Raw genomic sequence first — 22,820 nt, forward strand, 5'->3', positions numbered from 1 at the left:
GCCCTGTAGATTTTCTTCCAGAAAGAATTGGCTTCGGTTCCTGAAGTCCAGACGTTTGTCAAGGGAGTATTGCATATACAGCCCCTTTTGTGCCTCCAGTGGCACCGTGGGATCTCAACGTAGTGTTGGGATTCCTCAAATCATATTGGTTTGAACCGCTCAAATCTGTGGATTTGAAATATCTCACATGGAAAGTGACCATGCTGTTGGCCCTGGCCTCGGCCAGGCGATTGTCAGAATTGGCGGCTTTGTCTTACAAAAGCCCATATTTAATTTTCCATTCGGACAGGGCAGAACTGCGGACTTGTCCCCAGTTTCTTCCTAAGGTGGTGTCAGCGTTTCACCTGAAACAACCTATTGTGGTGCCTGCGGCTACTAGGGACTTGGAGGACTCCAAGTTGCTAGACGTTGTCAGGGCCCTGAAAATATATATATATATATATATATATATATATATATATATATATATAATTCCAGGACGGCTGGAGTCAGAAAGTCTGACTTGCTGTTTATATTGTATGCACCCAAAAAGCTGGGTGCTCCTGCTTCTAAGCAGACTATTGCTCGTTGGATTTGTAGTACAATTCAGCTTGCACATTCTGTGGCAGGCCTGCCACAGCCAAAATCTGTAAATGCCCATTCCACAAGGAAGGTGGGCTCATCTTGGGCGGCTGCCCGAGGGGTCTCGGCTTTACAACTTTGCCGAGCAGCTACGTGGTCAGGGGGGAACACGTTTGTAAAATTCTACAAATTTGATACCCTGGCTGAGGAGGACCTGGAGTTTCTCTCATTCGGTGCTGCAGAGTCATCCGCACTCTCCCGCCCGTTTGGGAGCTTTGGTATAATCCCCATGGTCCTGACTGAGTCCCCAGCATCCACTAGGACGTTAGAGAAAATAAGATTTTACTTACCGATAAATCTATTTCTCGTAGTCCGTAGTGGATGCTGGGCGCCCATCCCAAGTGCGGATTGTCTGCATTACTTGTACATAATTATTGTTACAAAAATCGGGTTGTTATTGTTGTGAGCCATCTTTTCAGAGGCTCCTTCGTTGTTATCATACTGTTAACTGGGTTCAAATCACAGGTTGTACGGTGTGATTGGTGTGGCTGGTATGAGTCTTACCCGGGATTCAAGATCCTTCCTTATTGTGTACGCTCGTCCGGGCACAGTATCCTAACTGAGGCTTGGAGGAGGGTCATAGGGGGAGGAGCCAGTACACACCATGTGATCCTAAAAGCTTACTTTTTGTGCCCTGTCTCCTGCGGAGCCGCTATTCCCCATGGTCCTGACGGAGTCCCCAGCATCCACTACGGACTACGAGAAATAGATTTATCGGTAAGTAAAATCTTATTTTTGCCCTGCCATAATTGACAACATTTTAAAATAATTTCCGGTGACGCTTTGCTCTGTTGTCTGTATTTGTAATCATGTCGTAAGTGGCAGTGCAGCTGTGACTGCTACAGTCATGTCATGTTCCTCAATCTGATAACCTCTTTGTATTTGAAGTGCCTGCATGTAATAAATAGAAACCTTTTAAAGTCTAGAAAATCATTTATCTAAGAGGCAGATAAAGAGATACAGCTGGTCAATATTGAAAGATATGTGCTGTGCATTTCCCAGGACAAATTTCTAACACCTGGGTAATGCAATTATTAGGCGTGCTGCGTAATTTAGATCCCCCACTACAGAATTTAGATCCCCTGTGTAATCACTACACAGCCTGAGAGTTATGAGTTCTGTGTTAAGACCCCAATACATCAACAGTCAAAGGCACCAATCTGCGCCCATACATTACAGATATTGTTCAGTGATTTGCAGATCATTTTCACCAAATACAGATCTGACAATCTTGAAAGGTTCATCAGTTTAGTAGAAACGGTCTGCAAATCTGCAGATTGTTACCATACACTAGCAATCTATATCCCCAATTGATCTGTGTAATCCAACATGTTGGACTATCTGATTTATCAATTCCAATTGATTTTTGATCTGAATCCGCGATCTATGAACCCCATACATTGCAGATTTATTTGCACAATCGTCTGCAAAACAGTAAATTGCCCCAATCGATTGCTGATGTGTGGTGGTCTTTAGAGAATGTTTAGTACGGTCCAGTAGTTGCAAAGCATTATAAGGTGGAGGTGTGACTGCACTGTGTGCTGTCAGTTGGAGGGCTGAGGCGGTGTTAGACTGTTAGCACTGAGCCAGCAGTAAGAGAACTGAGCTGTTTGTGTGTGTCATCCTGCAAGCAGTGGGAGGACCTACTAGCCTAAGCTGTGAATGTGTGTTTATTACTGGGCAGGCATGAAATAGGAAGGCTGAGATGTGCTAAGTATAGAGGGAGGTCCCTTACTCTTTGCTGTGTACCGACTCTATGTCTCTCTGCACGTCCTGCATTCTCCCAGAGTCTCAGGGACATTTGGAGGGTCTTTGAAGGGGGTGTATGTTAGGAGGAGGTGAGATCCAAATATATTTAGATTGTTTGCTGGATAACAAGGATTGCTTAGATGCCAACATCATGTTATGAGTGCTTCCTGTGTCTCAGGCACACTGTATCTGACAGTCCCTGTGCATGGCAACAAATCTTCCACCCTGATCTGTGTTATGCAGCCTCCAGCCTAGTGCATCCTTCTACATAGTCCTGCAGTGACAGACTGCCAATTTTCCTTATTACTTTTAACAGGCTTAAACAATGTAAGAGTGCAGCTTGATCCATGACATACCAGGTTTTCCCTTATATGCTTTTAATGTCTTTTTTTTCTCTTTTTCTTGCAGGGGTCACTTGTATTTCCATGTCACATCTGCCCGTGGTCTGAGGAGGAAACCAGAATCAAGAAACCACAATGGAGCCCTCTAAGCAGGTTCGGGTGCTGCTGCTTAACCACATGGAGAAGCTAGATAAAAGACTCTTCAGGCTCGAACAGGGTAAGTAACTATACAATACAGCCAGCAAACCAGGTTTCATCTCCTATTATAGTAGAGCAATTCACTCACAATGGGGCAGATGTATTGAGCATGGAGAAGGCATAAGAAAGTGGTGATAAGTGCAAGGTGATAAATGCACCAGCCAATCAGTTCCTAACTGTCAATTTACATATTGGAGCTGACTGGTTTCTGTGTTATCACCTTGCACTTATCACTGGTTTATCACTTCTCCAGGTTAATACATCTGCCCCAATGTGTGGCTATGGGGTTTAGTAAAAGTAGGTGACTCGCTGCCACTGGTCTCATCACAGGCTGTTATTGCCACACTTACAATGCTGTAATACTGTATTTCTCAAAGCAATTGCAAAAGACTGGACTGTTATCAGTAGTTATTTAATGTTTGCAGAAGCTACAAAGAACATTTGCTGTCCTAAATAGTAAATGACAGACTTTCAGCCTCTTACCTTTGGGTGTTAGAGGGATTTATATAATAATGTTTACTGTCTTTAACTCTGGATTATATTAGAATATTGTTTTTACCAATTGTACCTAAAGCTTCAGTAGCTTGACATGTGTGATAATACTGCGGGACTGTGTATGTGGTATATGCTAAGCTATAGGTCTGATGTTATTAACTTGATTCCAACTCCTAGCTGCTCCTGTATGTGTTGTCCCATCCTGTCTCCATACATCCTTCCACTTTGTGTTTATAGGGTTACAGTCTATTGGACTAATTCTGGCAGATTCATGTAAATTAATTGGTTACCATAGAATTAACAAGATAAGAAGTTTATATTTGCTATGTTTACAAACCACAACAAAAGGATTTTTGTAGGGGAACTAAATCTGCCGTGTGCATTAAATCTGCACACATTGGTATTACACATCCAGTATTCATTTACTGAAATGCGATTAGATCATATACATGCTGCATAATGAGAACTTGAGGCATGTATCATGCAATTGCACAAAGGGCCTAATTCAGATCTGATCGCAGCAGCAAATTTGTTAGCAGTTGGGAATATACCATGTGCGCTGCAGGGGGGCAGATATAACATGTGCAGAGAGAGTTAGATTTGGGTGGGTTATATTGTTTCTGTGCAGGGTAAATACTGGCTGCTTTATTCTTACACTGCAATTTAGATTTCAGTTTGAACATACCCCACCCAAATCTAAAGGGCCCTACACACTAATAGATTTTACTAAACAATATGAACGTTCTCGTTCATTAATGAACGAAAACTCATTCATATCGTTTAGTGTGTAGGCACCAACGATGAATGTTGCGCGTCCCCGCGCTCGTTCATCATTGGTGCCCCGTCGCTTATGCATGCAGGCCAATGTGGACGAGATTGTCCATATTAGCATGCACTGCTATGGAGCCGAGTGACGGGGATAGTAAAGAAACTTCACTCCACCCGTCACTGCCCCTCTCCGCCGGGTTGTCCGTTGGCCATATCCGCCGAATGTGTAGAGGGCATTACTCTCTCTGCCCCCGCCCCCTCCCCGCAGTGCATATGGTTTTGCCCATTTCCTAACAAATTTGCTGCTGCTATCAGATCTGAATTAGGCCCATAGTTATGTTGTGCTGCATGTGTCAATTATTGGGTGTCTGAATTGACATTGCTGACCAGGTACAGTAAGTAACAATAGACATAAGATACATTAATGTGAATTGTGTGACTCATGTTCCGTCCCTGTCCTATCTTGAGCTGTATATCATTGAGGCAGAATAGTGCCGTATGCATGTAAAATACAAACTGTGTTTCAGTAATCTCACAATTATCATGAAACACAAACATAGTCGATGTTCTGATGTCATCACTTCAGCGATCATTAGGAAGACGTGTGTTATAAAAAATAATGTACCCACTACTGTTAATTATTATTTATAGTATAGAGATTCAACACCTGTCATCACACGCCTCAGTGTCTTCTAGTATACTTACAATTTACCGAAGGGGGTACATTTGATTTATATAATATATGACATTTAGTGATATCACATCAGTATTTGTGCTCTGCAATGTACAAACACCTATCCGTATGGTTGGTTACGTAGACGCCTTCATTATCAGTGAGTATTGATAAGAGATCCATCTGAACACACATGAACATTTACCTTGTATGCAAATAATAAATTGTCCCCTGCGCTTTCTAACGCCCTAGTAAATGGCACATCGCGAACCATCTCTGGAACATCATTTTACTCGCATAGTATCATAGTATTATTCAAAGAAGCCGGGGCATATAAAGGAGTAGTGGCACCTATAGCATGTCTCCATCCCTCCATTACATCCCCCCCCCCCCCCCCCCCCGTTCTGTCTTGCCTCTTGGGTTTCGCCCTCTCCAGTGCTTAAATCACGGACTCTTCAGTCAGGGTCCTCTCTAGCTTTAACACCTATGCGTGGACCTGGTATACGTCAGAGGTGCTTCTTTTCCTCCTGGCTCTCTCAAATTTTTCAGACATAGGACCTTACTCAGTAAGGATTGCAATTTCTGCTAATAAGCAGTTGCTGTGATCAAATAGTTGCCACCCAGAAATTGAGAAAAAACACTCATTGCAAAAATTGTGAATGCATCGCAATATACAGGCTGATCGCAAAACCATACGCAATTCCCGGAACATCGAAGATTTTTTCTAGCTGCGCCAGGCAAGGTCATCCACAATTCTTGTGACACAAGAAGGTGGAAGTGGTCATTAATGATGTCGGAGGCCCTGCTTAAAAATGCCTGGGCACGCCTGTGTGTTTTCAGACACACCCAGAAAACGGCAGGTTTCTGCCCAGAAACGCCGGCTCCCTGTCACTGAAACAGCGTCTGCATTGCGATCACGATGTGTACGCATTTTCTGTCGCTGTTATTACTTGCGTATGCAGAATGCTCACATTTTGCAGTTCTTACTGAATAAGGTCCACAGTATGATACCACAGCAATGCTCAAGGGAGCCAGAAGATGGTGAAAGAAAAAAAGCACCTACAGTATGTAGTATGTCTCCATGAAGTTACTTTCTAATGAAAGGTTTGCCCCCTCCAACCTCTGCTGGGCGACCGCAGCACATCTAAGGCCTAGGGCCTGATTCAGGTTCAGTAGCAGATTCTGCTAAATAACAGAATATGCTACATTTTTCTATCGCATGCTGGGGACCACTCAGCACAGGGTAAGGCCGGCCAGCATGCAAAGTGCCGCCCTACGATGCGATCACAATCCATTTGTGATCGCATCGCAGATCCAGTGAATAAGGGCAGACCCGCACCACTGCCTTTTTCATCGGAGCGCCCGCGTGTGATGTCACACGGCCGCCTCAAAAACAGTCCGGAAATGCCTGAACGGCTCTCCCATAAAATGCAGTATAGACTCCCGATGGCCTCTGCTGTCTATCAAATTGCAATTGCATCCTTAAGAGATGCGATCGCAATACGGAAATATGCGTACGCACGCTGCAGACTTTGCGCATGCACAGATGGCCTAAAAGCGCCTGTGTACGATTTTCTCTAATTAGCGTTGGAACTTAAATGAGGGCCCTAATTCAAATTAGTACGTAAACTGTAATTGGTTGACATACTAACCCGAAGTTTGTGGGTCTCTGCAGGCACATGATCACTTGCAGCTCCCTCTTAGCCGTAGCATAATTGACATGCTGTGGCGTTTGATGGGAGGTGTGGAGGTGGCAACTGGGACCATTCTGCACAATGTGGGCGTGTCACCCCCATTTTGGAGGTGTGCCGAACCCTAGACCTGCATCCACAGACTTCATGGACCCAGCTGATCAGTTCAACGGTTAGTCTGAGTAAGCTTGGTTGCAATGGTGATCCGATGCAGCGTCTTTGGACCCAGCATTCATACAGGAGCCTCCTGTGCATTAGCATTTTATTGGTACGGTATTGCACAGCTGCTTCACTGCTGCTGTGCAATACCATGCAAATCAGAGTCAGGCCCCTGGTCCCTTGAACACACATGCTTATCTTGCTTTGCGCACCATACACCCCTGGATGAGAGATGTAATGAACAGTCACCAATGCTTGCTGAGATCTGAGATTAGCAATGAACTCTGGGCCTAATTCAGAGTTGATCGCAGCAGCAAATTTGTTAGCAGTTGGGCAAAACCATGGGGGTCATTCCGAGTTGTTCGCTCGTTATTTTTTTCTCGCAACGGAGCGATTAGTCGCTAATGCGCATGCGCAATGTCCGCAGTGCGACTGCGCCAAGTAAATTTGCTATGCAGTTAGGTATTTTACTCACGGCATTACAAGGTTTTTTCTTCGTTCTGGAGATCGGAGTGTGATTGACAGGAAGTGGGTGTTTCTGGGCGGAACTGGCCGTTTTATGGGTGTGTGCGAAAAACGCTACCGTTTCTGGGAAAAACGCGGGAGTGGCTGGAGAAACGGAGGAGTGTCTGGGCGAACGCTGGGTGTGTTTGTGACGTCAAACCAGGAACGAAACTGACTGAACTGATCGCAAATGCCGAGTAAGTCTGGAGCTACTCAGAAACTGCTAAGAAGTGTCTATTCGCAATTCTGCTAATCTTTCGTTCGCAATTTTGATAAGCTAAGATTCACTCCCAGTAGGCGGCGGCTTAGCGTGTGCAAAGCTGCTAAAAGCAGCTTGCGAGCGAACAACTCGGAATGACCCCCCATGTGCACTGCAGGTGGGGGCAGATATAACATGTGCAGAGAGAGTTAGATTTGGGTGGGGTGTGTTCAAACTGAAATCTAAATTGCAGTGTAAAAAATAAAGCAGCCAGTATTTACTCTGCACAGAAACAAAATAACCCACCCAAATCTAACTCTCTCTGCACATGTTATATTTGCCACACCTGCAGTGCACATGGTTTTGCCCAAATGCTAACAAATTTGCTGCTGTGATCCACTCTGAATTACCCCCTCTCACCCTTAATTCCTTAAATGTTAGTTTACAGATGTGTTTTCATACATCTGTACTGCAGTCACACCAAACAGCCCCTTCTGGCACGCCAGGTCGCGTGACAATCTTCGAGTGTCAGGCGTCTTTTTTGCTTTGATGAAAATGTGTCTTAGTCAAAACGCAATGTGACTAGGAAGCACGAGGAGACTGTGCTGCTTATTTGATACATGACTCTTGTATATTTGTGTACGACTGAGTCTCTGAACCTGCATACGAAGTGCTACAATGTAGCAGCCACAGCTTTTTTCCAGTTATTCTGCTCCGTATACAGTCTCAGTCACACACAATATACAAGTGTCATATATCACATTAATAAGCACAGTCTCCTCGTGCCTCCTAGTCACATTGCATTGCGACTAAGATGCATTCCCGCCAACAAAAGACGCTCAACGTTAGTAGAGTTGCACAGGACTTGGTGGCTCACTCACTCCAGGCATCTCGTACTGCATGGTGTATTGAGGTTGGATGTGTGAGGGCACATCTGTACTTTGTGTCATTTGCTAAGTCCCTATGCCAATGATGGGCAACCTGATATACTTTAAGGACTGCATGAACGGCTCTCCAACCTTTAAGACGGCCGCTTATTAATCTTAATTTGAAGAATAAAAAATAACAAAAAACCTTAGAATAACCATGACACACCACATCACTATCCCACATTTCCCAACATGCCCTCACATGCACCTTCAGGTGTTCCCAGATTAACTGGCTTCTTCACATCCACTCCACACATGCAACACAGTCTTTCCAAAATACCCCTACATGACCCACAAATCTACCCATATGACTCCCAGAACTCCCCATGAGTCCTCCACTTGCCACTCACAAATGTGTCACATGCCATTCACTCCTGTCCTACTCACATATACCTCTGCACACTACAATGACTTAACCTTCACAGAGGCAGGAGTGAGCGCAAGTGGTGTATAATTTACTGTACACTTTCATCTTAATCCTCCTCTTGTGTGATATGTGTGACCTTCCTGCGTTGTGCAGTGGTGTCTTATTCTGTGAGATTGGAAGTGTGCAGCTGGGTACCACAGTGCAAGTCTCTTTGGGCTACTGTCAGCTTTGTGCCCACCACTGCCCTAGTGGCTACTACTTATGCTGAATGTGCTGTGTCTCGTTTTATATGCTGTATAATATTAAGAAAATATATTAATTGGGCAATCGCTAAATAGGAGAGTAGAGATCTGTTTCTGCCTGTTGGTATGGCATATATTGCATTTTACAGATGGTCAGTAATAGTGAATGAATCTATTTCAGTGCACAAAACTGGCCAGCAGAATGTAGTATAAGGGATATACACTGTTCAGCACTGATGCATTTGTGGAATACTTTGGGGAGATTTACTAAAAGATTGCTCCTCTTAGTGCCCTGAGATATTCTCAGCATTTAATGATTTGTTGCAATAAATTCATAGCTAACATTGTGTCAGGCTACACTAATGATCAACTGTAAAATAAATATTTAGAAAAGCATATTTAGAATCGGGCGGATAAGAGAGGAGGCGACTTGGTTGCAGACTGTGCCGGACTCCTCTGAGTCATCTCTATAAGGCATAAGGTCCATACACACTAGACGATGTCCCACTATGAGCGTCGTCGTCTAGTGTTTCCACTACCGGGCTAGGTGGTCGGCAGCCGCCTGTACACACTGAGCGATATGACTGCTCATATTGCTCAGTGACGTCACGCAGCCGCCAGCCGTGCATGCAGCTCCTGGACGATAGTCCAGATCGAGCTTGCATGCACTGCCGACAGCGACGATCGGGACCGCGCATTGTTCATTGCTGGCGACATACAAACTGGCCGACAAAACGAGCGACGTCACTCAGGAAGGGGGAAATGAGCAACATAGTGTGTATGAGCTAGTGTGTATGGGCCTATAGTCTACTGCGTATGCACAGGTCTCCAGGAACATGGCATTCGCGCCATTTTCCTGTGACTTCTCTAAAGCGCATTTGCAAATCACTGGGAAAATGGCCTCTGCACCGTTGTCTCGTTGATTTTTGTTGCTGCTACAGCGCCAATGCGGGACTCTGGAAAGGTAAGTATCATTATATGGGGGCAGGGTGTGCTGTGTGGGCCCCTCTGTACCTATTATACACACGTCAATTTTTTTAGATCGGAATTGTAATTTTTATTCCCAATGTTGTTTAGCATATTAGCAGGAAAACAGTCCAGTGTGCTTATTGAGCACTTCAGTGGCAGTTATTTGTATTACTTAACAATGGGCCTAATTCAGGTTTGTTAGCAAACCAAAACAGTAAGCAACTGGGCAAAACCATGTTGCACTGCAGGTGGGGCAGATGTAACATGTGCGGAAAGATTTAGATTTGGGTGGGGTGTATTCAAACTGAAATCTAAACTGCAGTGTAAATATAAAGCAGCCAGTATGTACCCTGCACAGAAACAATACAACCCACCCAAATCTGTATCTCTCTGCACATGTTACATTTGCCCCATCTGCAGTGCAACATGGTTTTGCCCATATGATTACTTTTTTGGTTTGCTAACAAACCTGAATTAGGCCCATTGTCAAGTAATACAAATAACTGCCACTGAAGTGCTCAATAAGCACACTGGACTGTTTTCCTGCTAATATGCTAAACAACATTGGGAATAAAAATTACAATTCTGAATGACCCCCTATGTGTGTATATGTGTGTATGTGCTATGTAGTGTTCCTAGAAAATGTGTTACAATGCTAGAAAGTGTGTCATGGGCCACTTTCCAAGTCCTAAACATTGAGGTGTTCTGTAGTTGTGCATCCTACGAAATCTGCTGCTAAACCTAAAGTGCAATTTGTGTCCTACAGAGCTGCTGCAAATTAGTTGGGATCATGATATTGTAGAGTTGCATTAACTATACAAGCTCTTGTTTTCTATCATCAGTCATTTCAATCAAACCTTGAACAGTAACTAAAATTTCCTCAATAGGATCACTGACAGAAGGTTTCCCATATGGAGGAAAATGTTTCCCTGCATTGTAATAATCTCCTGAAATTTTTACATACATGTTTGCCATATTTGGGTGGATTTATTTGCTCATAGGGTACAGATAATTGCAGTGTATTAGCAGTGATTTACATTAGTTTGTGTTTTTATATCCACAAACAATCTCATTTATTGGGAGAGATTAACATGAATAAGTTACTCTGTTATTATGTGGACCTGTGATCTTTGGCTGAGACATTATTCACACTTTCTTTTATGAAGGGCTATAGGTATCTGCGCAGCGTAATGCCTGTCTGACCTTATCATGCATTTTTACATTGCCAACAACCCTTGGCTGGTGAAGGCCAAGTTAATTTAAGACAAATATTCCTGGTGTCATCGCCCTCAGAAACAGAACACCAGTGGCATATACTTTTGCAGGGAAGGCTAATATTAGCAGTCACTGTGGTGAGCATGCTGTATGAGGGCCCCTTTCAGCAGTATACAGACATCTTTCAGCAGTATACAGACATCTCATAATAACCTGTGCGTGTCATCCTGTATAATGCAGATTTGTGTACATATGATGTAAGATGATTTGTTAAAATAGAAAGTGTTTTTTGTTTTCTGTAGCAGAATGGTACTGTCTGATGAAAAACACTGATCAGCTGTTTGTCTTTTTATTCTGTTGTATTTTTTGATTACTATTAGTTAATGGATGTTTGCTACTGTTTGATGTAAGATAATGTTTATTCAGCTAAAGACTGTGCCTAATTTGTACATGAAAAAGTAGAACGTCTGTGCGTGCCTCAGCCAGGTGATAGAGAGTACATAGCCCAACACTTTCAGGGGTGTTGACTGGAACTGTTTATCCTGGCTGGTCTGGGGAGCCCGGGACAGCCATGGTGATGGATGATGCACCATTTCCCTCAGTGTGAGTGCAGGGAAGCACAGTCTTTGTAGTACATCTTTTTACGAGCTGCTGTAGAACCCCTCCCCCATACTTGACGAACCCCCAATGGACAGGGCACATCAGATCTCTTGGCAACCCTTGCCCCTTTATTCTCCCTGTTAATGCCATGCACACAAATTGAAACCGCTCATCTCTAGTACTGCCATGCATTTACAGGTATGTAATATATGTTACTGTCCTATACAATACAGAGAGCATTCTTTTATACAGTACATTGCTGAGAGTGTTCAACTGACCTCTACACAATGCAGAGATTATTCTACTAACCCCGATTCAAAACAGTGAACATCATAGTGACCTCAACAATACAGAAATCATTTTATTGATTGATATACAGTACAGAGAACATTTTGCCTCTCTTCCATTCCATCCTCTTATCACCCTTACCTCATGTCACCCTGCTTTTTTTATGTATTCTCCAAATACATCACCTCTTATAGTTGGCCTTTAGTTCTAGCCTCTCTCATGTCTGCCCATCTTGAACAAGCGTTTTGCACATCTATTCATATCTACTATGTATAGCCATTTCTCAGTTTATTCCTTGTCTTATCTGCTACCTTGCCTCACCCTGATTGTGCCCTGTCTATTCCTTTTACTTACGCAGGTCTGTACTGCCAGTGTATCTGCATGTGTTTCCAATGTCTAATCTTAGTTTTTTAATCTTCTCTCTGTCTACACCTTTGTCTTATACACTGTCCTCTATACATATATTGCTTATGTATATATGCCCATGTGTTTTCCTCACCCTCTTCGCCTGATCTTTCCCTCTTGGCCCTCCTGTACAATTTCCCTACTTATTGGTGCAAGCATTTTTCCCATCGACTTTACCCCTACTACAGGATTCCAATGTATTGGAGAAATATTTCATTTTCTGTCTTCTAAAGTGTACAGTGCAATGTCATAGAGTTCCTGTGAGACAATAGAATATGAAATCCTCATATCGCCTACTCTCAAGAGAGTTCAGGAGAGGTGTAGAATTGCCGAAGACTGTCATTTTCCTGGCTGTCATTGATACATTTTGGAATGCAGTTCTTTTGCATTTTGGAATAGCCAAACACATTATATAATTCAGTCTGTGACTACCATTCTCAGCATTCTCTGCCATCCAGTTCATTATAAGTCTAAGCAGCTATAACAAAGCATTTTTGGATTTGTTTTAACAGATGGAACGCAAAATGTTGCCATGTCTTTGAACAGTCCAAATCAAGCAAAGTAACATGTCCAAGTCCCATGCATGGCCATCAAACTTTAATGTGCTTGTTTCTTTTAGGCTTTGAGCTACAATTCAGATTGGGGCCCACTCTGCAAGGAAAAGATGTCATTGTGTATTCCAACTACCCATCAAATGGTGGCATCTTCGACCGTCAAACTTTCCACCCTCTGCAGTGGCACAACCTAAGCGGCCGGGAGGAAGATTCAGACAAGTTCTGTAAACTTGATTTGAAGGTTGCTGGCTCATACCAATATCGATTCAACCTGTCGTAAGTAACCAACAATTTGATTACCGTTTAAGCCAATCTAGTCGTTTGCAAATGTTAGCGTTAGTAGTCTGGGCAAAAACACAATATTGGTCATCTTGATAAAGATCCAATCTGGAATGTTGTGGTTCACAAAAAATGCATTTGGATGATGTCTGACATCTCACAGTGTATAAGGTCTGATCTCAGTAGCTGTGCCCCTTGGGACCTAGTGACAGATGCATCCATTTGTGAAGGTCTGTTGTACACAATTAAAATGATCTACCATAATCACGTAATTATCTCTTACTATTTTTTCACCTCTAATAAGGTCAAGCTTCAAGCTTTTGCCATTTTTATACTGTTTATAAAGTTTCCCAATAGGTAATTGGTGTTGAATATTTTTTTTACCATTGTATTTCATCTGTACTCAGCATTTGCATTATAGCTTGTGTGGCATTAGCTTTGTATGGGATGGTATAGGGATCCCAGCGATTGGGAATACTGGCAGCAGCATCCCGATGTGCAGCATCCTGACACCTGGTAAGTAGTCTAACCCTCCCTGTCTCACTCCCTAACCCTCCCTTCCCGCAGTGTGACCCTAACCCCACTCCCACCCCCACGCGCGCACGCACACACGCGCACACACTCACACACACACGCACACTTACTTTGCGGCCTAACCCTCCCTTGTGGTGCATAACCCTTACCTTCCTTCCCCGCAGCCTAACCCCAACCTTATCCCCCCGCAGCCCGGCCCTGACCCTCGCCCTGCAACCTAAACCTAACTACAACACCCCTCCCCCCAAGACAAAACAAATCAATACTGACCCTATTCTTCCCGACATACTACTGATCGGCATGCCGGCAGTTGGAATTCTGGCGCTGGCATTTTGATCCATGTCGGGATTCCGGCATCGATATCCTGACTGACTGCATCCTGAACATCGGTATACTGACTGGATCCCTTTTATACCGGTTGTACATTATTTGGTTGTATTACTTTTCCTGTGTATTTCTCATTACTGTGACCTCCAAGTGAAGATGCACACTATACTTGAAATGTGTAAATGCATCTGAGTCTTTGCAAAAGTAATTTCTCTGACGTCCTAGTGGATGCTGGGAACTCCGTAAGGACCATGGGGAATAGCGGCTCCGCAGGAGACTGGGCACAAAAAGAAAGCTTTAGGACTACCTGGTGTGCACTGGCTCCTCCCCCTATGACCCTCCTCCAAGCCTCAGTTAGATTTTTGTGCCCGACCGAGCAGGGTGCAATCTAGGGGGCTCTCCTGAGCTTCTTAGATAAAAGTTAGTTTTAGGTTTTTTATTTTCAGTGAGACCTGCTGGCAACAGGCTCACTGCATCGAGGGACTAAGGGGAGAAGAAGCGAACCTGCCTGCTTGCAGCCAGCTTGGGCTTCTTAGGCTACTGGACACCATTAGCTCCAGAGGGATCGAACACAGGCCCAGCCTCGGAGTCCGGTCCCAGAGCCGCGCCGCCGCCCCCCTTACAGAGCCAGAAGCAAGAAGAGGTCCGGAAAATCGGCGGCAAAAGACATCAGTCTTCATCAAGGTAGCGCACAGCACTGCAGCTGTGCGCCATTGCTCCTCATGCACACCTCACACTGCGGTCACTGATGGGTGCAGGGCGCTGGGGGGGGGGGCGCCCTGAGCAGCAATATTAACACCTTGGCTGGCAAAAATACATCACATATAACCCCCAGGGCTATATGGATGTACATTAACCCCTGCCAGATTCCATAAAAATGCGGGAGAAAAGTCCGCGAAAAAGGGGCGGAGCTATCTCCTCAGCACACTGGCGCCATTTTTCCCTCACAGCTCCGTTGGAGGGAAGCTCCCTGGCTCTCCCCTGCAGTTAATACACTACAGAAAGGGTTAAAAAGAGAGGGGGGGCACATTTTAGGCGCAGTATACATATATATATATATATATATATGCAGCTATAAGGGAAAACACTTTTTATAGGTGCTATCCCTGTGATATATAGCGCCCTGGTGTGTGCTGGCATACTCTCCCTCTGTCTCCCCAAAGGGCTTTGTGGGGTCCTGTCCTCTATCAGAGCATTCCCTGTGTGTGTGCTGTGTGTCGGTACGGCTGTGTCGACAGGTATGTGGAGGATAATGAGGTGGAGGCGGAGCGAATGCCTGTAAATATGTTGTCACCCCCTGCGGGGTCGACACCGGTGTGGTTGAACTTATGGAAAGATTACGTGAAAGTGTCAACTCCTTACATAAAAGGTCGACGACACAGAACAGCCGGCTACTCAGCTTGTGCCTGTTCCAGCGTCTCAAATGTCATGGGGGGCTCTAAAATCGCCCGCTACCTCAGATAACAGACACAGATGTCGACACGGATACTGACTCCAGTGTCGACGTCGATGAGACTGGTGTACCCTCCAAATAGGTCCACCCGTTACAGGATTGAGGCAATGAAAAATGTATTACACATTTATGATTATACCCCAGGTACCACATAAAAGGGTATTGTGTTTGGTGAGAGAAAACTATTAGTAGTTTTTCCTGCATCTGAGAAATTAAATGAGGTGTGTGAGGAAGAGTGGTCTTCCCCCGGTAAAAAATTGATAATTTCTAAAACGGTTATTGGCAGCGTACCCTTTCCCGCCAGAGGATAGGTCACGCGGGGAAACACCCCATAGGGTAGATACAGCGCTTACACGCTTATCAGAAAAAGTGGCACTACCGTCTCCGGATACGGCCGCCCTGAAGGGACCTGCTGATAGAAAGCAGGAGGTTACCCTATAAGATATAGTCACACACTAGGGCATTATATTGCGACCAGCCGTTGCTTCGGCATGGATGTGCAGTACTCCCGCTGCGTGGTCAGATTCCCTGTCGGAAAATAACTATGGATAGGGACAATATTTTGCTGAAAATAGAGCATATAAAAGACGTGGTCTTATACATACGTGATGCACAGAGGGATATTTGCCGGCTGGCATCAAAAATAAGCGCTAGGTCCATTGCCGCCAGACGGGGGTTATGGACTTGACAATGGTCAGGCGATGCCGACTCAAATCGGCACATGGAAGTTGCCCTATAAGGGGGTAAAACTGTTTGGGGATGGTTTTTCAGACCTCGTTTCCACAGCTACTGTTGGGAAATCGATTTTTTTGCCACAGGCTACCCCACAACAAAAGAAAGCACCGTATCATCAAGTACAGTCCTTTCGGCCCCAGAAAAGCAAGAGGGCTAGAGGCTCATCCTTTCTGCCGAGAGGCAAAGGTAGAGGAAAAAGCTGCAACACACAGCTAGTTCCCAAGAGCAGAAATCCTCCCTGCGTCCGGTAGGTCCACAGCATGGTGCGGGGGCTGCTCAGGCGGACCCGGGTACGGTGGGGGCCCGTCTCAGAAATTTCAGCGGACAGTGTGCTCTCTCACATGGATCCCTGGGTCCTTCAAGTAGTATCTCAGGGGTACAGGCTGGAGTTCGAGACGTTCTTCCCCCCGCCGTTTCCTAAAATCTGCCTTACCGGCACCTCCCTCTGCCAGGGAGACGGTGTTGGTGGATATTCAACACTATAATCACAACAAGTGATTGTCAAGGTGCCCCTCCTTCAGCAAGGAAGGGGTTACTATTCCACAGTGGTTGTGGTACCGAAACGTTTCGGTGAGACCCATCTTGAAATTAAAATACTTGAACTTTTATATCAGAAGATTCAAGTTCAAGATGGAATCGCTCAGGGCGGATATTACGAGCCTGGACGAGGGGGATTACAGGGTCTCCCTGGACATCAAGGATGCGTACCTGCATGTCCCCATTTACCCTCCTCACCAGGAGTACCTCAGATATGTGGTACAGGACTGTCACTATCAGTTCCAGACGCGGCCGGGGGAGTTGTCCACGGCACCGAAGGTCTTTACCTAGGTAATGGCAGAAGTGATGATACTCCTTCGCAAGAAGGAAGTTTTTATTATCCCGTACTTGGACGATCTCCTGATAAAGGCGAGGTCCAAAGAACAGTTGGTAGTGGGGGTAGCACTCTCTCGGGACGTGCTACAACAGCACGACTGGATTCTCAATATTCCAAAGTCACAGCTGGTCCCGACGACACGTCTTCTGTTCCTGGAAACGTTTCTGAACGCAGACCAGAAAAAAGTGTTTCTTCCAGTGGAAAAAGCCGAGGAGTTGTCATCTCTAGTCAGAGACATCCTATAACCAGGACAGGTGTCGGTACATCAATGCACATGAGTCCTGGGAAAAATGGTAGCTTCGTACGAAGCATAATTCCATTCGGAAGACTCCACGCAAGGACGTTCCAGTGGGACCTGTGGGACTAATGGTCCGGGTCCCATCTACAGATACAACAGCGGATAACCCTGTCAGCAAGAAACAGGGTGTCGCTGCTGTGGTGGCTGCAGAGGGCTCATCTACTAGAGGGCCGCAGATTCGGAATACAGGACTGGGTCCTGGTGACCACGGATGCCAGCCTTCGGGCCTGGGGTGCAGTCACACAGGGAAGAAATTTCCAAGGAGATTTCGCTTCACATAAATATTCTGCAGCGAAGGGCCATTTACAATGCCCTAAGCCAAGCAAGGCCCCTGCTTCAGAACCAGCCGGTACTGATCCAATCAGACGACATCACGGTGGTCGCCCATGTAAACAGACAGGGCGACACAAGAAGCAGGATGGCGATGGCAGAAGCCACAAGGATTCTCCGATGGGCGACCTACACCCAGGAGAATGGAGACTTCATTCAGAAGTTTTCCAAATGCGGGTAAACCGCTGGGAATGACCACGGGTGGACATGATGGCGTCCCGCCTCAACAAGAAGTTGAAAAGATATTGCGCCAGGTCAAGGGACCCTCAGGCGATCGCTGGGGACGCTCTAGTGACACCGTGGGTGTACCAGTCGGTTTATGTGTCTCCTCCTCTACCTCTCATACCCAAGGTACTGAGAATAATAAGAAGGCGAGGAGTGAAAACCATACTCGGGGTTCCGGATTGGCCATGAAGAGCTTGGTACCCGGAACTTCAAGAGATGCTGGCAGAGGACCCTTGGCCTCTGCCGCTTAGACAAGACCTGCTGCAGCAGGGACCCTGTCTGTTCCAAGACTTACCGCGGCTGCGTTTGACGGCATGGCGGTAGAACACCGGATCCTAAAGGAAAAGGGTATTCCGAAGGAAGTCATCCCTACCCTGATCATAGCCAGGAAGGATGTCACCGCAAGACATTATCGCCGCGTTTGGCGAAAATGTATTGCTTGGTGGGAGGCCATGAAGGCCCCGACGGAGGAATTTCAACTATGTCGATTCCTGCACTTCCTGCAAGCAGGGGTGACGTTTGGGCCTCAAATTGGGGTCCATCAAGGTCCAGATTTCGGCTCTGTCGATTTTCTTCCAGAAAGAACTGGCTTCACTGCCTGAAGTTCAGACTTTGGTTAAAGGAGTACTACATATTCAGCCTCCTTTTGTGCCTCCTGTGGCACTTTTTGGATCTCAACGTGGTGTTGGATTTCCTAAAGTCGCATTGGTTGAGCCACTTAAAACCATGGAGCTAAAGTATCTCGCGTGGAAAGTGGTCATGCTGTTGGCCTTGGCCTTGGCCAGGCGTGTGTCAGAATTGGCGGCTTTGTCATGTAAAAGCCTTATCTGATTTTCTATATGGATAGGGCAGAGTTGAGGACTCGTCCTCAGTTTCTCCTAAAGGTGGTCTCAGGTTTTCACTTGAACCAACCTATTGTGGTGCCTGCGGCTACTAGGGACTTGGAGGATTCCAAGTTGCTGGACGTAGTCAGGGCCCTGAAAATTTTATTTTTCCAGGACGGCTGGAGTCAGGAAAACTGACTCGCTGTTTATCCTGATGGCACCCAACAAGCTGGGTGCTCCTGCTTCTAAGCAGTCTATTGCGCGCTGGATTTGTAGCACTATTCAGCTGGCGCATTCTGCGGTAGGATGACCGCAGCCTAAATCAATAAAAGCCCATTCCACAAGGAAGGTGGGCTCATCTTGGGCGGCTGCCCGAGGGGTCTCGGCTTTACAACTTTGCCGAGCAGCTACTTGGTCAGGGGCAAACACGTTTGCAAAATTCTATGAATTTGATACCCTGGCTGAGGAGGACCTGGAGTTCTCTCATTCGGTGCTGCAGAGTCATCCGCACTCTCCCGCCCGTTTGGGAGCTTTGGTATAATCCCCATGGTCCTTACGGAGTTCCCAGCATCCACTAGGACGTCAGAGAAAATAAGAATTTACTTACCGATAATTCTATTTCTCGTAGTCCGTAGTGGATGCTGGGCGCCCATCCCAAGTGCGGATTGTCTGCAATACTTGTACATAGTTATTGTTAACTAATCGGGTTCTTGTTGTGAGCCATCTATTCAGAGGCTCCTCTGTTATCATGCTGTTAACTGGGTTTCATATCACAAGTTGTACGGTGTGATTGGTGTGGCTGGTATGAGTCTTACCCGGGATTCAAAATCCTTCCTTATTGTGTACGCTCGTCCGGGCACAGTATCCTAACTGAGGCTTGGAGGAGGGTCATAGGGGGAGGAGCCAGTGCACACCAGGTAGTCCTAAAGCTTTCTTTTTGTGCCCAGTCTCCTGCGGAGCCGCTATTCCCCATGGTCCTTACGGAGTTCCCAGCATCCACTACGGACTACGAGAAATAGAATTATCGGTAAGTAAATTCTTATTATTTACAGTAGATATTGTACATGTTCTGGTTCTTTTTTCTGTTACAATGAACATAATTTGTTCAGTAAATTTCTATAATAAACAATGATATCGGAAGCCACCGGTGCTGTTACTATAAATTAACCATTTATTTTGTATGCATATCTCACAACACAAACCATTGTGCATTGTTAACGGATTCTGCAGAAGTTCTATTATTCTAATGGTGTGAGGGACAGCTGGCCAAGTGCTGCACACTGTTCATTTGCCATTAGTGACACAATATGTGTGGCAGACTGGGAACTGATGGGAGGAAGGCAGGCCTTTAGCTGATTGCAGTAATTAGGTGTTTTCATTGTCTCTGGAAACGTCATGGATAACCTTATTCTACTGCAGATACAGGATCTTATTCAGCATGAGTTGCAGTTTTGCTGAAAAAGCAAAACTGCAACTGTTGACGATCGCATGCTGGGTGTCGCTCAGCACGCTAATTGCCGCCAGCAATATGATCGCAATTCAATTACAAAAACACAATACCTGGCGCTGTGATTGATTACAGATGGATGCAGCGATCCCAAAAGGGTTTTTGGTTTTAACCCTTAATGCAAAAGACTATAAAAACAAAAAGGCTGGGACTGCGCAAATCAATCTGATGTGGATATTTATTTTTACATAAAATTACTTTCTACACATATACATATACATACTTGATACCGGCCAGCATCACATAAAAAACTACTACATAAAATATAATTAGTATAATACTAAAAAAAATTATATATTTCCACTCCAAATCAAGTGGCTAATATAATCTCCGTTCATACACTTTTAAATGAGCTTCTTTAGAAACCTCTCCGACGATATTAGCAATATCACTAAGATAAATACAATCAGAATTTAAAATGTCCAGTATTCTTTGATTAATTTCATACCACCTTGTGGAATTCTTTTTCCCTTAAGGTGTTAATATTTCATCCAAGTATACGGAATTTTAATTCCTTGGTCCCAGACGAAACTTTTTCACCCGCACTTGATTAATCACTTAGGCTTGCTTTGTGTAAAATAAGGCTTCTGCTGTTTAACTGTGCAGATCATGCGTGATTAAAGACCTTTTATAATGCAATTTTGTAACATTCACTCTTTCAAGATGTGATACATTGCCTGTATAATGTCCTGAACGCCACCCCTCCCGGCTATTGATAGCCTTATCTGGAGCCTCCGGGTTCTTTCTACGGCGTATCCTCCCCCGACAGCAGTGGGGTTTCTTATGCCTGTGGCCGGCCAGCCCGCTGATAAATCAACTGTTGATTCCTGTATAGGGAATACTGACGACAGACGCGTTTCTCCGCCTTTGGTTACCTCGGCGGCTTCCTCAGTGTCGAATACTTTCACCATCATTTTTCTGGTTTAAATACCTGTCCGCACCAATTGCGCATGCGTATTACTACTGCGGATCAAGACTCATTTCCATTTTGGCTTCCAACATATACCAGCCTTTCTTTTTTACATTTCAGGTCTCAATTATCGTTCATGTATATACTATATAAAATCTGTGTTATTGCTTATATTATCTACTATACTTGGAGCATATATTCAATTCATAGAATGTACATAATGAATTAATAAACATATTCTAACAAATATTTTTATCTTAGTCTTATCATTGGTATCGCTCAATACTAATTTAGACTACACATTATCCCCCCTCTAAACCAACAACCCTTTCTTATCCAGGAACAGATAATACTATCTATATATATTAAAGGATTTGCTTTTTCCAATGGACAGCAAAGAAAGAAAAATTCTTTTATATTTCACATTTTATAATCATCATATATGTCTCTTTCTCTATAAACATACAAAAAGAGAAAACCACGAAAACTATACCCAATTTAATGCAACACTATCATATCTATATTCCATTCAGTTCCACCGTATCATTAAGACCCGATGGTACTAATGTATCCAATCTATATATCCAGTAGGCCTCGCGTCTCCGAAGTCTGCTGAATCGATCCCCCCCTCTATTGGTGGAATTGATTTGTTCTATTCCTATCATAGTTATATTTTTCCAATTAGCTTTTTGGCAATGAATTATATGATTCGATAATGGATGTCTTGCTCCTTTAATTATATTTCTCCGATGTTCCATATAACGGATGTGTAAAGTTCTCGTGGTTCGTCCCACATATTGTTTCCCACACTGACAGGAAATGAGATAAATAATATACGTTGACATGCAATTTATAAACTCTTTAATAGGAAAAATCTCACCAGAAATAAATGATTGAAAGGTAATACTTTTTCTTGGTAGATTATTACATGAATGGCACTCCGTTTTTCCACATTTATGATATCCTAACGGTCTTATAGGTAACCATATATTATTTACAACCCCTTTTTTTCTTTTTTCTTTCTGGAAATGACTTGGCACCAATTTTTTTCTTAAATTATCTGCTTTTCTAAAAATGGTATGACCTCTTGGATCTATATGCGTTTTCAACACTTCGTCTAAGAGTAACATATGTGTATTTTTCTTAATTACCTGACTTATCTTGTACGCACAGCTATTATATTTTGTTACAAAAGTTTCACTTCTTTTGTTACCATTATCCTTCACCTTTTTATCATTATATTTAGGTCTTAATAATGTTTCTCTTTCCATACATTCCACCTCATGATATGCTTTTTCCAAAATACCCTGTGGGTATCCTTGTTCTTGAAAGGACTCCAAGAGTGTCTTAGCCTGCACCTGAAACATAGAGTGGGAGCTACAGTTTCGACGTAGCCTGACCAGCTGACCCCTAGGAATATTGTCTTTCCAGCTGCGTTTATGTGAACTCTTATAATCCAAATATCGATTATTGTCAACTGGTTTGATGTATGTTTTTGTAGTTAAACAATCATCCTCTACTGACAGCTCTATATCCAAGAAACATATACTTGTGGTG

General features: G+C 44.3%; 1 protein-coding gene across 5 annotated transcripts in view; it reads left to right on the top strand.

Annotated features, from left to right (window-relative positions):
• The window catches only part of AGL (amylo-alpha-1, 6-glucosidase, 4-alpha-glucanotransferase), a 271,005-nt gene that overhangs the window by 90,425 nt on the left and 157,760 nt on the right, over nt 1-22,820 (top strand). For 2 of the 5 annotated variants that reach the window (XM_063940051.1, XM_063940049.1), the window contains exons 2-3: nt 2,779-2,928; nt 13,033-13,243. In XM_063940051.1, coding sequence (XP_063796121.1) covers nt 2,847-2,928; nt 13,033-13,243 — 293 coding nt within the window. In that variant the 5' untranslated portion in view covers nt 2,779-2,846. Of the gene's footprint in view, nt 1-2,322; nt 2,460-2,529; nt 2,698-2,778; nt 2,929-13,032; nt 13,244-22,820 lie in introns of those variants that run through there. The other 3 variants (XM_063940052.1, XM_063940048.1, XM_063940050.1) reach the window with 3 other exon arrangements.

The sequence above is a fragment of the Pseudophryne corroboree genome, chromosome 9 (genome assembly GCF_028390025.1).
Source record: "Pseudophryne corroboree isolate aPseCor3 chromosome 9, aPseCor3.hap2, whole genome shotgun sequence".
Classification (NCBI taxonomy): Eukaryota; Metazoa; Chordata; class Amphibia; order Anura; family Myobatrachidae; genus Pseudophryne; species Pseudophryne corroboree.